This window comes from Typha angustifolia, chromosome 13 (assembly GCF_048772165.1).
Source record: "Typha angustifolia cultivar Huaian chromosome 13, ASM4877216v1, whole genome shotgun sequence".
Classification (NCBI taxonomy): Eukaryota; Viridiplantae; Streptophyta; class Magnoliopsida; order Poales; family Typhaceae; genus Typha; species Typha angustifolia.
The window spans coordinates 5,699,867-5,716,730 of NC_133251.1; the positions used below are offsets into that span (position 1 = coordinate 5,699,867).

At 36.8% G+C, this 16,864-nt stretch overlaps 2 protein-coding genes across 3 annotated transcripts; one reads left to right on the forward strand and one right to left on the reverse strand.

The window, feature by feature from the left end:
• Positions 1-95: 95 nt before the first annotated feature.
• LOC140775157 (heptahelical transmembrane protein ADIPOR3-like) lies at positions 96-4,102 on the reverse strand. Of its 2 annotated transcripts, none has more exons than XM_073118426.1 (3): positions 3,664-4,102; positions 1,735-2,047; positions 96-1,122 (listed from the first exon to the last, which is right to left on the reverse strand). In XM_073118426.1, the coding sequence occupies exons 1-3, from the start codon at positions 3,900-3,902 to the stop codon at positions 469-471; spliced, it is 1,206 nt and encodes a 401-aa protein (XP_072974527.1). In that variant the 5' UTR covers positions 3,903-4,102; the 3' UTR covers positions 96-468. The 2 variants fall into 2 exon arrangements, with proteins under 2 accessions (XP_072974527.1, XP_072974525.1); XM_073118424.1 differs by having other exon boundaries at positions 100-1,122; positions 1,723-2,047; positions 3,664-4,099.
• A 6,344-nt stretch (positions 4,103-10,446) lies between these two features.
• Positions 10,447-12,213, forward strand: LOC140774291 (protein LYK5-like). The gene is made up of 2 exons (XM_073117219.1): positions 10,447-10,543; positions 10,635-12,213. Exons 1-2 carry the CDS (start codon positions 10,536-10,538, stop codon positions 12,085-12,087), a joined length of 1,461 nt encoding a protein of 486 aa, XP_072973320.1. The 5' UTR covers positions 10,447-10,535; the 3' UTR covers positions 12,088-12,213.
• Positions 12,214-16,864: the final 4,651 nt, after the last annotated feature.

Here is a 16,864-nt window from a genome sequence, read left to right on the forward strand (position 1 = left end):
CGCCAGCACTATACATCGAAGTATAATAACTTAGTTGGCAGTCAGAAAGGTTAAGGTTAAGACGATGTTAAGTTATAATAACCTTTTCATTTGAAGCCACTCCATGGATGCCACTCTCAGATTTCCAGAGCAGCTCCTCTTCCATTCCAACTGCTGAATGTTTTTTTTTTCCTCTTTAATACAATGAGCCAAATGTTGTCATGTGAAAGTTTGAGCTAACAAGCTTGTATGCTAATTTCGCATGCTTCAAGAACTCACTAATCAGTAAATAAAGCATACAAATTTTATTCTACTAATTCTTCTTGGGAACAAAGTCTTTTATCAGATATACAAGAACTCTTATGTGCACATCAACTAACCAGCCACTTGCACTGCTGATATGGACTTGTTCTTAACGCTGTTCGGCTCTATTTTGGATCAAATTGCAACTTAAGCAAAGTTCTTCAGACTTCATAGCATGCAGCATTTCTAACATCCTTCTAAATCTCTCCACTTGAGGTAAACCAGGCCTGCATGATAGTGTGTATATGCTCCAGCAACAACCAACACATGAAAGAGCTGATGACTGTGCCCAGCAATGTCGAATTTTCCCGGCATCCATCTTTCTGGAATTCGAGCGGCATACACCAGTGCTCCTAGGCCATACAGAACTCCCATTAAAATCTCATACCCAGTTGTGTGCACTGCCTCGGGCCGGTGACGGAAAATAATGAGCTTGTGGAGAACAGGCACCACTCCTGATACCCCCATTCCGAAGAAGAGGCTGGCTCTTATAGTTCGGAACTCGGGGTTCTGGAAAACAGGAAAGAGCGAGGCAGCGATGGTCGCAATTCCTAGAATGGTTATGACGCTAAGGTAAAGGTTGCAGAAGAAGGGATGGCACATGAAAGAGTAGTATACAGGAGGATAGAAAGAGGTGGCAATAAGGGCAGCAATGCCTGCATAATCAAGCCGAAGCATGATGTACGCAAGGCGTCGAGAATGGCAGGAAAGGAGGTGGCAGGTACTGCTTGCAAGAAGGCAAAACATGGCACCACCTAAGAAAGCAAAGAATGGCCAGCGCGATATTGGCCTAACCAGCAATGGTGCTATCATGTTAGCCATATCGTCCTTCACGCTCCGCTGCATTACAGAAGAAGAAACAAAAAATATTGAACCAAGGTTTCAGAAAATTGTAGGCAGTAGACAAGACAGACAAGGTATCACATAATTCTGAAATTAGGCAGGTATCCAAGGCGATTCAAATATTAACAAATAAAAGAGAATATAGTTAAAACAACAGATGTAACTGATACATAAATTCAATAGCATGCATCATTGCATTTCTACTAAAACCATAATAAGCTATTCAAAATTTCAAATCCACAAATCTAGTATCTCAAGATCAACCTACATAATGGAATATGATATTGTGCCTATTTTCTAATTTGGCAACTGTTGTTTTAAGGAAGGTCATACATTTCTTTTCTTTATCCGATACAACTGAAAGTGTAATAACTTCTTGCTTTCACATGACAAAATTCAGAGAGAAGTATAATTGTTTGTAACTAGTATCAGTATGCTTATCTCAGAAACAACATTTTTTTCTCTTTTTTTCTCTTTAGGTAATTAATCTGTAAAGCAATAGAAAAAATTATCAGGTTCATATTATTGATTCACTAAATTTCCTAACAGTAACTGCAGTACTCTACTAGGAATCAAGTTAAGATAGTGAGAATTTACCAGCATGCATACATTAGTCTGATTAGTGTGGGTTAAACTCTGGGGCAAACAATCTGAGAGAAGCTCCAGAAGATGCCAACCGGATAAAGACGGAAGCATGTCAATAGAAGCCAGGGAGGTCCTCAACTCATCTTTCAATCTATGTAAATCAGATAAGTGAGGCAACGAAGGGAGACAAGCCACAAGTTCTGACTGAATTTTCTGTAGATCAGTTTTTCTCAGCACATCTGGCAAATGCTGTAGTGACTGGAAGTCTACAACCTTTGGGACCTTCATTGCAGTGTATATGGTCAGAGCCAGAAAAAGAAAGAATCCAATCAAGTGCCTGATAGAAAGTGCATTAAGTGTTAGTAACAAGAAAAGAAATCAGGTCTTAATTGGGGTATAATCCCCAGTCTTTTCTCAAAAAAAAAAGAGAAAGGAAATGAAAAGAAATCAGAAAAAGTTTGAATTCTAGTAATTGGTACAAGAATTTGTAAACATTTTAGAAGGATAAGGAACAAAATTTTCAAATAACTAAGCTAACAAAAAAGTAAAGAGTAGTGAACAATTTGAAAGATGATATGAACTTTGTCATCAAATATGAGTCATGAATATTTGTTTAATTCCCATATCTGATGACTTCTTAATAAGAGAAGAAAGATAAGTATGCTGATGTTGATGAAGGATGAACTCAGTCCTATTGACTGTTAGTGGCATAACTAATATAAAGGATTCTAGCCACCCCTATAAAGAATCCTCTTCAGCAATACCTTAAGTGAGTCATCTCAATTGATGTAAAGTTCTTGTACTTAAGTACAAGAAAAAAAAAGAACAAAGAAATGAAGAAACATATACTAGTTTAAAACCATAAACTATCCTTGGGAACCCTCAGAATTAGCAACAAGTCAGTAAGTAATCCTACAGTCAGAAAGATAAAAAGCAAATTAGGTGCATGTAGATTATAGAAATATATGGAAAAGAACTGGAGCCAGAGACATCCATCCGCTCTTGTTTCAAATCCAACATTAGCTTATGCTGCAACAGAGATCCATAAGCTGATTAAACCACTAGAGTGAAGCTTGAATCAAAAAAAAAAAAAAAAAAACCACTAGAGTGAAGTCAAACAAGTATTTTAAACATAAGTAACCTAAATCAACTGGAACATTAGTTAAATCCTCTAGGATACATCATCTGATTGGGTTTACAAAGTTGGAGAAAAATAACTGAAAATATTACCACCACAAATCTGATGCCATATGTAAGAACAGCCGCATATATTGGTATAATTCAGGACTAAGATTTGAACAACTCCTCAAACAATTTATTGTCTGTGACATAGTCCATAAAACAGTTCCCTATTTTCTTCATATAGTTTTGCCAACTTCCAGAGCATTTCATCTCCTACAATAAATATTTTCTGTATGGCTGCTGGTCAACTGCTTAGATATTGTTGTCCAATTATAGCCTTACAGGTGGAGGAGAAATGTTGTTTCTAGGACTTCTCAATATCATGAAAGCAACTTGATGTTAGATCAACACTCTTAAATTTTGTTCCTAATTTCTAGTCAAAGGATAAACCAAGTCAAAAATAAAAATAAAATAAAAAATTATACGCAAAAGAACTGTTTGCTTACTTATTTGGATATGGTTTGTCTAATAGTGATTCCCCTGTTTGTCTACAAATCCACAGCTTTTTTTACATATAGTAGTAACTCTAGTAACTATAAGAAATTAGGACTAAATGCAAAAAATTGGGATCTTTTTGGTACTGCCAATACATAAAAGCCAACAGAAACGGATGCATCTAAATGGTAGAGAGAAGCTCAGATTTAAACGACGATATCTTCTCCCATCCTTAACACAATCATTTCATTTCATAATTCACGAAAATTCTCAAACCAAGAACAAGATTCCACCGAAAAGATTCGATCTTTCGCAAATGGAAAGCGGTAAGCTTACGTCCAAACGTTGAGGGTCTCGTTGTGGATGGTGAAGATGCTGAGGAGGATCTGCTTCAATGGCCATTCCGCTCGATAGTGGCGTAAGATGTACTCGTTGTCTTTGAGGTATCCGGGCAAAGAATGGTACTCCACCAACTGGTACTTCACCTTCTTCCATAACCTCCTCCCCTTCCCTTCAGAGCGAGAATCCTCGAAATCGGCGCCGGGCTCGGTAGCTGCCGAGTTATCGCCTTCCATCGAATCAAGGGAGAGGAGATAGAGAGAGCCAAGAAGCTCCAAGACCCAGAAGGGAAAAGGGGTCGAACTGTAGCTCAAGTCCCAAAATTTGGAAGAGAGAGAGAGAGAGAGAGAGAGAGAGAGAGAGAGAGACGGAGAGAAAAAGTATCAAAAGCAACGTTGTGAATCGTGATCTCCGTTTTTGGTTTGTTTCGTTTGCTGTCGCTTCGAACAAACCGGAGCTGTATGGACTTTGTCGATGGAAACAGGGAGCGGATCGTCTACAGAATCGGATGCAGGAATTTGGTAGCTAACTGCCAGAGTGAGTACAAGTGGGACGAAAAGATTCCCGGAGTTCGAGTTGCAGAGGATCCTCTGTTTTCGCATCGGGATTCGGGTGAGTGATGATGATCTGGATACGTAATACGTACCATAATTAAAAAGGATTAGTGCTAAGTTCTTATGTTACAAGTAGACGTGGCAGTCTGGTCGAGTCTGGTCGAGGTCATGCAAACACGAAGATAATATATTTATTAAATAGTTTAAGATTTCTAAACACGAATTTGTTTGTGTTATACACAAATTTTATTATGTTACAAATAAATTATTCAAATAATAAACATATTATTTAGTTCATAATTATATTATCGTATTATAAATGAGTTTTTGTGTTATTTGGGTTGTCTGCCACAAAAGGGTTAAACAAGTTAAAAGAGAGATATTTTATATATTTTTTTAATATATAACTTGCATGCCCATTATTTTTAAAAACAAAAGAGGAAAAAAAGTTCTTAAGATAGATGAGAGCATATAGAGATTAGCTCACTCTTTTGGAGGTCAGTCCGGAGTGTCGTAGATCATGTAAAAAATTATAAATTTGTGAGGAAGCACAATAGTTTGAACATAGGATGCGCCAATAAAAAACATAATGATTGAAATTGATAGGCTTGAGCTTAATTTCAAATCCATGATCTTCTTATAGAGCATTTATGAGGAAGACGAGCAATGTTAAAAAAAAAGGAATAGATATTTTGTCAATGTTTTACTGATGAGAAAAGAAATATATCTTGCTAATGACTAAGGAGGTTATGAGGAACTCCAACCCCAAATAATATTGTGGATAAGTTGTTTGGTGGTTGGTGGTTTAGTGGCTTAGCATTTGGTTGATAAATCAACAGTGCGGTTAGCTTAAAAGAACAGCTTAACAAGGAAGGTCTCATTTTTCTTGGGATGGAAGTCAATTGAGCCTTCTCCCTTAAGAGTAATTTCAATAATAGCATTTCTAGCTTTGTTGGCCACTGTAGGAGTGCCCTTCATGGAGAGGCTATTACACTACTATTTAGACTTTTTTCTAGGCTGTGGACTCCAAATCGGTCTTTGTAATTTCGTTCTCTAATATATTCCGAACTACAAAATTCTGATAAAATAATTGAAAATACTTCTATGAATTAATTGACACTCGTTGACTTCTCAAATGTATCACATTAATCACTGCTTATGTTAATAAATCTACCTTATATGTATTACCCTTCTAACAGTGGGTCGACTTAGGAGATTGCTAGAAAAGAAGAGAAGAAAGTAACCAGTTTTGACTTTTCTATTTCAGATATTTGATGATTAAAAATAAATATAAAAGTGACTTTCTTTACTTGCCCAAAGATAGCTTAACTTTTCAACTTGACTTTCTTCCTTAAAAGAAGAGCATCAAATCAATTCATTGAGATCTTTTCTAGTTTCCAACTACGAAGTGCATGTTTTTTAATTTTCTAGAGTAAAGAGCTAGAGGGAGCCACTTTTGTTTAGTATTTTATATAATTTTGTGTGAAAAGAAGGACCTATATGCAAGATATCACAACAACTTTAAAATTTTAACCGAATTACTCATAACAAAGAAGGTCATGAGTTCAACTCCAATTCCAAACAATATTGTGGAGAAATTGTTTGGTGGTTGGTAGGTTTGTGGCTTGGCTTGATTCGGTTGATGGCTCGACAGTGCGGTTAGCTTTGAAGAACAGCTTGGCAACGCAACGGTTTGGAACAGATTTCGGCGGCGTTTGATTAAAAGCAATTGTTCGGCGACGTATATAACTTAAAGCCTAGACTAGACAGCTAAAAGCTCGGTGAGACCTAAAGTGTCTCTGTATCTAGGAAGGGTTGTCCCTTTGTCCAGTTCATATCTAGCCTTCGGACTCATAAATGATCAAAAAATATAAAACTTCAAATGGCATGCCCAGACTTGCTTCTATATATAGGGTTAGAAAGTAGTGATAGTGTTGTGGAAGTATAATTTATTTATTTATTACAAATAACCTCCTTACCAACCGTCAACTTCTCGTATAAAAACAAAACAATTTATCTTTTCTCCATCTTCCAGTGCCGTCGCTGTCGGCGTGTATGTAACGTAATTAATGCAGACCGAGTACTCCACCCACGTCCACGTCTTATATTCGTGGAAAGAGAACAAGTCCACTACGTGACTCGTGGGAAGAGTGGCCTTACACCTGTTTTGAGTTTTTTCTTTTTCTTTTTTTTAAAGTTAAATTAAGGGTTAAATATATTTTTTATCTATATTTATACTTAAAATTATTTTACCTCAGGTATTTCAAAACTTTTCGAGCATTACGACTGAAGTGAAACAGTTAATTTTTCTACCCAAATTAAATATTTTAAAAATTAAATAATGGGCTAAATTATCTCTATTTTTAATAATTTTTTATGGACAAAAAGGTCTTTCTTCTCTTATATAAAGTATTTCTTTGTAATGCTCACATATTTTATTTTCTTACTTTCTAGATTATGTGAACTATATAATAAATTTTATTAAACTCGGGACTTTATTATATGTGGCAAAAATTGACTCGACCTGATAATCCGACTCTTAATCGAGTTTAGGTTTAATCTAATCGAGTTCGAGTCATATAGGTCAACCTGTCTAACTCGATTAATAATTGGGCCGTGCTCGGATTTATACCATTGACCCGTTTAAGTACATGGGTCAAATCGAGTCAACCTGTCAACTCGCCAACCCACTAGCCCCACTATATAAATATTAAACTTCTAAGTTATAACCCTAACTCACGCCCTAACCCTCACACCCTCTCTTTCACCAATTGCTCCCACCTTCTTTGAAATCTCAAAGCCCATCCATCACTTATGCCCGTCCTCCCTCTCGCCTCCATCGTCGCCCATGATAAGCTCTCGCCTCTACTGTAGCCTTTCTCTCCTCATATCTTCGACGAGCCTCCCACCCTTTCACCCTCTACGAAATCCCAAAGCTCTAATCTCCTACAATGAGCATCTTGCCTCCACCACAGCCCTTCTCCCCTCAAATCTCCGACGGGCCTCCCACCTTCTCACCCGCTTTGTAATCCCAAGGACCGATCTCCTCTAATCCTCCTTTTTGTGGCCTCGCCTCCACCGCCGCCCTTCTCTTCTCATATCTCCGACGGATCACCATCATTCTTGCACGCCCGCACCATCACCGTTGTCGTCGGTCAATCGATCTACCTCTCCTACACTCGTCATCTTTGTCTCTGTCTCTAATCTCCGTCCTCGAGGTGTACGTTCCCTCCACGGACGAGTGCTAGTTCGTGGCCGACATTGGGATTAAACTTTAGTTAATATTAGTTGTTGTTGTTACAGTTGTAATTATAAAAATAGATTTGTGTTAAGATTTGTGGGTTAATGGCTTGTATAACTGAGAGTTTATTGTATAATGGATTATATTTGTGTTAGGATTGAATGCATGGTTAATGGCTTAATGCTTAGAATTATTATTTTTATATTGTATAAATTTTGAGTTGAAAATAAATTATTATAAAATATATTATTTATATAGGGTAAGTTAGTAAACATTAATTTTTATATAAAGTAAAATAATAAATAATTATATATTGCTGGGTTATTTGGGGCGTATTAATACAATTCGTTTATTAAACGGATTACATGGCCGTAAACTTTGATGCAAACTTTATAAAAAATTGCAAAGGCCCGAAATATTTTCCAATTTCATTAGCATACTTAATATATAGAATAGGCAATAAAGAGAAAATAAATTAATCGAAGTAGTACATGATAACTCTAAATCAAAACACTTAGTTCCAATTAAAATGGTTGCTGGAAACTTTGCATCAAAGTCAAATATACTTTCAACCGCCAGCATAGAAATTTATATAATGGTATGGTATGGCACTGAATTCTTTGCATAGAAATTTATACCAACTGCATTAGATGGCAAACTAGTATGATGGTATGGCACTGAACTCTTTGCAAATTTGTATCTTATATTTTTGCAAAAAAATTCAAACCAAGTTTGCCAATTTCCAACTATGGTTCAAATATACTGAAAAAAAACAAAAGGATCACCACTGGAGTATGGTAAGTGATTACTAGCTCATGACAAAAGTGATAAAGTTCAATATTCCTGATAAATTTTGCAATTGATATTTAGTAAATTTTCTCCTATACTACCGTATGTTTCTATAATTAAGACTTATTGTAACTCATTTATTAGAGTATCTCCAACCGGGCTCCAAAACTCTAAATTTGGAGCCCGGTGGAGCTCCAATCTGGCTCCAAATTTGGAGCCAATTATAGTGGATCTTTAAATTTGGAGCCCCATCTAAAAATTTGGAGCCCAGTTCTAATACTATTTAATTTTTAGAAATACCAATTTTGCCCTACAAAAGTTTAATCTGAAAATTTAAATTCTGTCTGTATCCTTTATTAAATAATCTAATTAATTAGACAAAATATATAATTATTTTTGCTAATTAATTTTTAATAAAAATAATAGCATTAGAATGCTCCCATCGAGATTTTTAAAAGGAGTCTAATATTAAATTATTTAAGTTATTTAAAATGTTTTATTTTTATTTCATGTAATATAATTTCGATGTTTTTAATTAAAAAAATAGTAATTTAAAATTATTTATGAAACTATTGAATATTAGTCTTATTATAAAGATATCAATGAGAGTTTTCTAATTATATATTTTTTATTAAAAATAATAATATTAAGAAGACTTATTAAGTGATTTAAAATATAATATATTAATATATATATTATATTAATTAAATAATAAATATACAGCCCGATACATTTGAGTGCACCTGGTTGTTGGCTTGGCTCGAATTATAGAGCCCTCCCTTAGAGATGCTCTTAAGAGAGTTAATTTAGTTGCCAAATCTATATATATCTGGAAGACTTTATCTGACATATGATTAGCCTATTAACTCAAAAACTATATATAAAAAAGTAAAAATAAAAGTAAAAAAGAAAGAAAAAACTATAAAATATTGGCGGGTCTTTGTAACCTTTATGACAGAGGTTATGTATTCAAATCCTCCCATAAGTATTAGATATAAAATGTAATAGATTTTTCACTGAAATACTATATATGCATGATTTGAGTCCAATTCTTAAAGCGTCAGATCTTAGTCCAATTTTATATAGGTGAGAGAGTCTATCTCTTTGCATATATGGTAGGAAAAAAGAAGGAAGAGCTAAGTAATTTCAGACTACTAGTTAGATCAATTCAAACTAAATGACATAGTCTATAGGTGCATTAAGTTGCAGATCTAAGGAAAAACAAGAAAAAGAAAGAAAGAAAAAAAATCTTCTAAATGGTCCAAAACCTTAACTTAGCTCTACAATGTTCAAGTTTTCTCCCTAGAAGAAATGTATCTTCAACTCCTAAATGGCTGAGAAATTTCCTTTCAAAAAAGACATAGTAAATAATTACACAAATAACATATGTGAGCTTTAATTTCTACTTTGTATCCACCAATGATCTTAAATATGCTTCAAGAATCATGTCCAGCACTAACATAAGGATAAAACCATCTCATTATTCTCATATGTGTATTCTTTTTGCATAGATTAGGCGCAATAGAAGTTTCTATCTTCTCATGCCATACCTTGTATTTTATATTAAAACTTTTAGTTGTGTGTTATTATTGTAGAATCTTTATTTGTTTTTCCAAATAGAAAAAAAGTTATCTTGAAATTTCCTCAAAATTAGGTAGGATTAGTTGGTCAGGAATCTATAACATCAATTGTGAATGAATGACCTTAGAGTTTAATTATTTTCATATTCCTTAAACAAGATTTGACTTAATCCACCACCATTTAGCAGAGGGGAAACCTTCAATTTTGATGAGCTTTTCATAGTAGGAAACCAATGGCCAACACCCATAGAACTCCTCAAGAAACATATGTTCTTTCAGTTAAGAGAAGAGGTCAATGACCCCTTACTTTTCTCACCACTAAGATCCAGCTCATTTACTTTTCTCTTCCAAGGCCTATCTCCCAGAAGAAACCCAAATGGCTTCCAAATCCTTCACCTTTCTCTTCCTCCTCTGCTTCCTTTCGTTTCCTTTTCTACTTGAATCCCAGCAGCCATACGAAGGCCTAGACATCACAGACTGCACCAATGAACACAACTCCACCTCTCTCTTGGGCTACTTCTGCAATGGCCAATCCAAGTCCTGCAATACTTTTCTCACCTTTCATTCCCAACCTCCATTTAATACGGTGGCAACCATCTCTGCTCTCCTGGGCTCTGACCCATCTAGCCTCTCCCAGGCCAATTTAGTCTCCATGGATGCAACCTTCTCCACCAACACCAAGGTGCTTGTCCCTGTCTCTTGCTCATGCTCGGGTGAGTACTACCAATCCAACACCTCTTATCTGGTGCAAAGTGGCGATATTGCTCTCATCATTGCAAACAACACCTTTCAAGGACTCTCCAGTTGCCAAGCTTTGCAGAAGCAAAATCTTCAGAATTCATCTTCTTTCTTCCTCTCTGGGAATTACATCAATGTTCCTCTTAGATGTGCTTGCCCTACCAGAAGCCAGAGAAGCAATGGTGTCAACTACCTGGTGAGCTACTTGGTGGATTCAGGAGATACTGTATTCAGAATAAGCCAGATGTTTGGGGTGCTGATGCAGAGCATCCATGAAGCTAATGAATTAGACAGTTCAAATGACATCTATCCCTTTACTACCCTCCTCATTCCTCTCAAGAATCAACCAAAGGTGTCTCAGGTCACATCTCCTTCGCAGCCGCCGCCTCCTTTTCCACCCTCTTCTCCTCCACCTGGAAAGAGTTCAACACACAAGGTGGTATACATTGTGATTGGAGTTGCAGTGGCTGCTTTAATCCTAATTGCCTCTGTAGTGGCTTTTGCCTTTCTGAGAACTAGAAAGGAAGCTGCTACTCATGCAATTATTCAGGCAAGTGACTCTAAAACACATGGGAATTCAGGCCTTACCAGTGATTCCTTGTTGCCAGGAGACATTGCTGGCATTGGGCTCTCTGTGAATGTGTACAAATACGAAGAACTAGCACTAGCTACTGGAAATTTCAGCGACGAGAAGCGGATCGAGGGCTCGGTCTACCATGCCATTTTGAATGGAGTTCCTTCTGCTGTCAAAGTGATCAACAGAGACGTGTCTGCGGAAATCGATATACTGAAACGGATCAACCATTTCAACTTGATTCGGCTTCTTGGTCTGTGCTTTGATCAAGGACACTGGTATCTCATCTCCGAATTCGCAGAGCGTGGGCCTTTGAGCAATTGGATATTCCACAGAAGTGGCTCTATGGTTTTGAATTGGATGCAAAGAGTGCAGATAGCTCTGGATGTTGCTGACGGACTTGACTATCTCCACAGCTACACTGAGCCTGCTTATGTGCATATGGATATTAGAAGCAGCAACATCCTTCTAGATGAAAGTTTCAGGGCTAAGATCTCAAACTTTGGCCATGCAAGATTGGCAGGAGGGAAAGAAGGCGAATTCGCGTTAACTAGGCATATCGTCGGGATGAGAGGCTATACAGCTCCGGAGTATTTAGAGCACGGATTGGTTTCTGTAAAGCTTGATGTCTATGCTTATGGTGTTGTGCTACTTGAGATTGTTACAGGACGAGAGGCCTCTGCAGTACTAGTAGGGAATGGTATTGGTTTTGATGCCTTGAATGCTTTTGTTAGAGGAGAGGATGTGAAGGAGAAGCTTGTGGGATTCATGGATCCATTACTGGAAGGGAGTTATCGCATGGATTCGGCTCTGATGATGGTTAGATTGATAGAGAGATGCTTGAACAAGGATGCTGGGAGTAGGCCAAACATGGGAGAAGTAGCTCAAACTCTGTCGAAAATTTCTGCCGTGCCTCTTAGTGGGCAGAATCCGTCAGAGTCTTAAAGCTTCAGCATTGACAAGGAATCTGCTCGTGTAGGAGAGCTTGTGGCAGATCAAACTATTTCAGTCCGAGAGTTGTGGTTTCTTTCTTTCTTCATATTAATACCAAAAATAAGACCTCAAATTTAAGTCATACTGTGTGAGAATTTTCTGTCTCTAATCCAAATAAATTTTCATAAGTCTAGAAAATTTATTTGGATGAAATAAGTTGTCAAGTATTTCAAATCTATCTAAATTTCTCAGGACTGCACGCACCGCTTCGATGGACAAATGGTTAGTTGCAAACTTGCATAATTTCAAATGGAGATGCTGATTTTGAACCGATGATAAAATTAATTATATGATTATGTTTAATAGGATAAAGATACATGTCTGTCATCCATTTTATTTCATATGAACAACGTATATTCAACATTTACTATTATATTATGTATTAGAAAATTATACAAGACAGATAAAACAAAATGATTAAAAAAGAATACAAAATCAGCATAAGTTGTAAAAAGGAATCTTAGGTGGATATTGTTGTGCTAAATAGCCCAATAGGTGAGAGAAGTGGAAGCAAAGCTAATATCAATATTAATATGAGAACTCCAATATTAAGATGCTAGTTGTAGAGATATTCTAATACCTAAGTTAATCACAAAAGGGAACTCCAAATTAATGCAAACCAGAAAGAGAAAAGAGGAAGAGATAAGATTTACGTGGTTCGGCGATATGCTTACGTCCAAGGGTGGAGCAATCTTCAATCCACTATACGAATCACCAAATACAAAGAGTTTACAACTCTAATCTCACTTTAAACAATGATGGCTCTTCCTTATAATTTTCTCTCATGCAAAATGCTCACACCAAAACTATAAAACCCAAACATTAGTATTTATAGGGCATACTCAAATCAACTGAAAATTCTGCTTAGCATTCGAATGTCCGAGGGTCCCATTCAAACACCAGCATAACTCTAATTTGAGCGCAAAAGGGCATTTAAATGCATGTGGGATCGTTTAAATGCATGCAGAGTGTAAATCCTCTCGGAAAAACTCGTTCGAACGCCCCCAGAAATTGTTCGAATGCCTGCATAGTGCAAAACTTCTCTGGACTTTGTGTTCGAATGCCCTAAGGGACCGTTCGAATGCCTTTCATGTGCAAAGCTTCTCAAGGCTTTTTGTTCGAACGCCCCAGCACCATAACTAAATAAAACACTAATGAAAACTGAGTTTGAGCTAAACTTCAACAATTCTTCACCTTCGCAAAGAACTCAACATTCTAGCAAATCACTCTCCACCACTGCAAAGCAATTGCAAATCCCATAATTATAATGCTTGCAAATTTGTGTCGAAAGACACCAAATCCAAAACAAACAAATATTGCAAGAATTTCAAAACACTTCAAATGGTTTTCACCGTTGCAAAGTGTGTGCACTATTCTAAAACCCAAAGGCAACTAACCATGGTGAGACTTCAAAGATCCCAAACAATTATCTCCACCAATGCAAAGAGTGAGTGAGTGTACCATGCCAATTCCAAATAATCAAATATGCAAATAATTGGTCAAGTCCAAGCAATGTTGGACCTTACCATAGTCACAATTGTACTGTTGTCGTGAACAACCAAAAGTGTATATGTCATTCTGTTAGAACACTGTGCAAACTCCTGAGTCTTCCTTCTCGATCTACTAACTATAATTAATTTTTCTTTCTGTTAAATTTTCTAAGTTGAGGTCTTCACCTTATGCATACTTGAGTCTTATACATCCAAATTCTCTACTTTGGTAGACTTTGGCGGAGCACTAAGGATTTCATTCTCCATCTGCTGTGAAAAATATTTGCTTATGCCATTCTGTAAATGCTTTTGATTCATAATAGAAGACTTTCCAAAAGTTACAACTCTTTTAGAAACCTCATTTTTCAAATTTGGGCTTTATGATTCATGACCATGTTTGCCTATCACAGTCTTGCCCTGCAAAAAATATAAATTCATTTTTCAAAGGCCTTTTATCACAACTCGAGTTCCCAATGCAATTTTCAAAATTATGTCTTTCATTATGATTGTGAAGCCTTTGGATTCCAATGTGCTTAATGAGATGAGATTCTTTTTTAAATTATGGACATATAGAATCCATGTCAACTCCCTCACTAATCCATCGTACAATTGAAAATGAACTGTACCAATTCTTTTAATTTTACAGGTATTATTACCCATAAAACCTATGTCATTGCTCAATTCTTTAAAAGTGCAAAACCAATCTTGATGATAACTCATATGATAAGTGCAACCCGAATCTAAAATCCACTCATCTATATGACATGGTACAGATGAACTGCTAATTGCAATATCCAAATCCAAATTATTAAACTCATCTTTAAAATTGGCCACATTTGCTTTTTCCTTTTGTTGATCCCTGCCATTCAAAGCCGGACAATCTTTTTTTCCAATGCCCTTTGTTGTGACAATATGAACACTCATCTCTAGCGGGAATATCTCTGCTAGACGATAGACCCCGCTAGCTAAGCTTTCCAGTTTTGACCTACTACACATTATCAAAGCTTCAGATAGAGAGTCCGTATGAACCTACTTATCCATCTTGCAATATTCATTATTTATCAATGTATTTGCAATATCATTATAATAAATAGATTCTTTTCCATATAGTAAGGTAGTAGTCAAATAATCGTATACATCGGGTAACGAATTCAATAACACCAAAGCTTTGTCTTTATCAAATATTTTTACATCCAAATTTTGCAAATCCATAAGTAACTTGTTGAAGGCATTCAAATGCTTAGCCTAGGCGTTCCAACCTTGTACTGAAATTAAAAAAAAAAACTTCTTAAAATAGACCCTATTCTCAATGCTCTTAGTCATAAACTTGTTTTCCAATTTCTTCCACAAGCTCTTTATCGAAGTCTCCTTCATCACAAAGTACTTTTGATCTTTCACTAAACAAAGCCTAATGGAGCTACAGGCTTGCCGATTCATTTTCTCATAATCCTTATCTGTGATTTCTTCAAGCTTTTCTTCTAATATAATGTCAAATTCTTGTTGAAACAAGAAGTCCATCACTTCACATTGCCACATCTCAAAAATATTAGTGCCATCAAATTTCTCTACTTTAAACTTTGTAATTGAAACAATTTTTTCTGATTTGGATGATTCAGACATATTTGCAAATCAATGTTAACCCCAAATTCAATGCTATCCCTAAATTCAAGCCCTAAGTTGGAACATTTGGCTCTGACACTAAGGGAAGTGGAAGCAAAAACTCTTCACCCTCAAACACATCCAAATGGGATAGCAATAATTAGGGCAAATCAAATATTAATAAAGCTAATATCAATACCAATATGAGAACTCCAATATCAAGGTGCTAGTTGTAGAGATCTTCTAATACCCAAGTTAATCACAAAAGAGAACTCCAAATAAATGCAAACCACAAACAGAAAAAAAAGAGTTTACAATCCACTATGCCTACGGGCGGAGCAATCTTCAATCCACTATGCGAATCACCAAATACAAAGAGTTTACAACTCTAATCTCACTCTAAACTAGGGGTGTCAAGCTTGTCGAGCAGCTTGGGCTCGGCTCGACTGTAGCTCGAGTCCGGCTCGGCTCGGTCAGAGCTGAGCCGAGCCCGAGCTGCTAAAATAGGCTCGAAATCACTATCAAGCCGAGCCTGAGCTGAAGTCGGCTCGCTCAGGCTCGACTCGATCGGCTCGGTATAAAAGTAAATAATAAAACCCTAATCCCCAAATCTCACCTTCCTTCTCCAAAACTCCTGTCGGCTGCCGCATCGTCCTCCTCCCGCGAAGCTCCGCCTCACCTTCCTTCTCCAAGTCGTCGCCGTCGCGTCGTAGCCTCACCATTCCTTCTCTAAGCCATCGCCTCACCTCCCTTCTCCAAGCCATCGTAGCCTCACCCTTTCTTCTCCAAGCCGTCGCTGTCGCGTCGTCGCCTCACCTCCCTTCTCCAAGCTGTCGCCGTCGCGTCGTCGCCTCACCTCCCTTCTCCAAGCCGTCGCCGCTCGTAGCCTCACCATTCCTTCTCTAAGCCGCCGCGTCATCCTCCTCCATCGACCGGCAAGAGGTATGATTTCTCTACTTGTACTCGTTTGTAGTATTATACTTTCTATATCATTTTGATGTTAAGGGCAGTTTAATCTTTCTATATTATGGTATTTTAGTCTTTTTCCTCTTTATTCACCTAGATAAAGGTTTGTGATGTTCTTATTTGAGGAATAAGAACTCAAAGCTAATTAAAGATCAACACTAGCTTCATACATGGGAATTTTAGTATTAAAAAAGATGGCGTCCTCAAGACTGTAAACTTATGTATGCCATAGCTTGGAGGAAGCTATGTAGGATCTCTAAATAGCCGGCTTCTTTACCCAAGCATGTCAAAATTCTCTAAATAGCTTATTGAATGTGAGTTATGTATACATTCTTGCTGGATGGATCTTAGATGCTTTGTGAAAATTTTTAATGTTTTATTTTGTTATTCAAAAGTGCTACTTGCCATTTGGATCATCTTTTTAGCTGCTCCTAAAGACCTAAATGGGTATATTTTACAATAGTTGAAGACTAACTAAGCGAATCATATATGTTTGCATATAGTGCTTGACTTCTATTGGAGCATATCAGAATATATGTTTTCATATAGTTCTTTATCATGCTCTTGGAAAGACTATTCCTTCCTTATGAGGGGGGTTGAAAACCTTATACCATCTTTAATCACATTTTTCCACTCTATTCACATTCCAAGTGATCTTCTCTGTACATCAAATA

What these genes read in the sequence shown, in the direction of transcription:
- LOC140775157 (XM_073118424.1), bottom strand. Translation starts at nt 3,902, where the DNA reads ATGGAAGGCGATAACTCGGCAGCTACCGAGCCCGGCGCCGATTTCGAG. An exon ending in GAGACCCTCAACGTTTGGAC is followed by an intron (nt 2,048 to 3,663) that starts GTAAGCTTACCG and finishes ACTTTCTATCAG; the next exon opens with GCACTTGATTGGATTCTTTC. An exon ending in AGACTAATGTATGCATGCTG is followed by an intron (nt 1,123 to 1,722) that starts GTAAATTCTCAC and finishes TCTGTAATGCAG; the next exon opens with CGGAGCGTGAAGGACGATAT.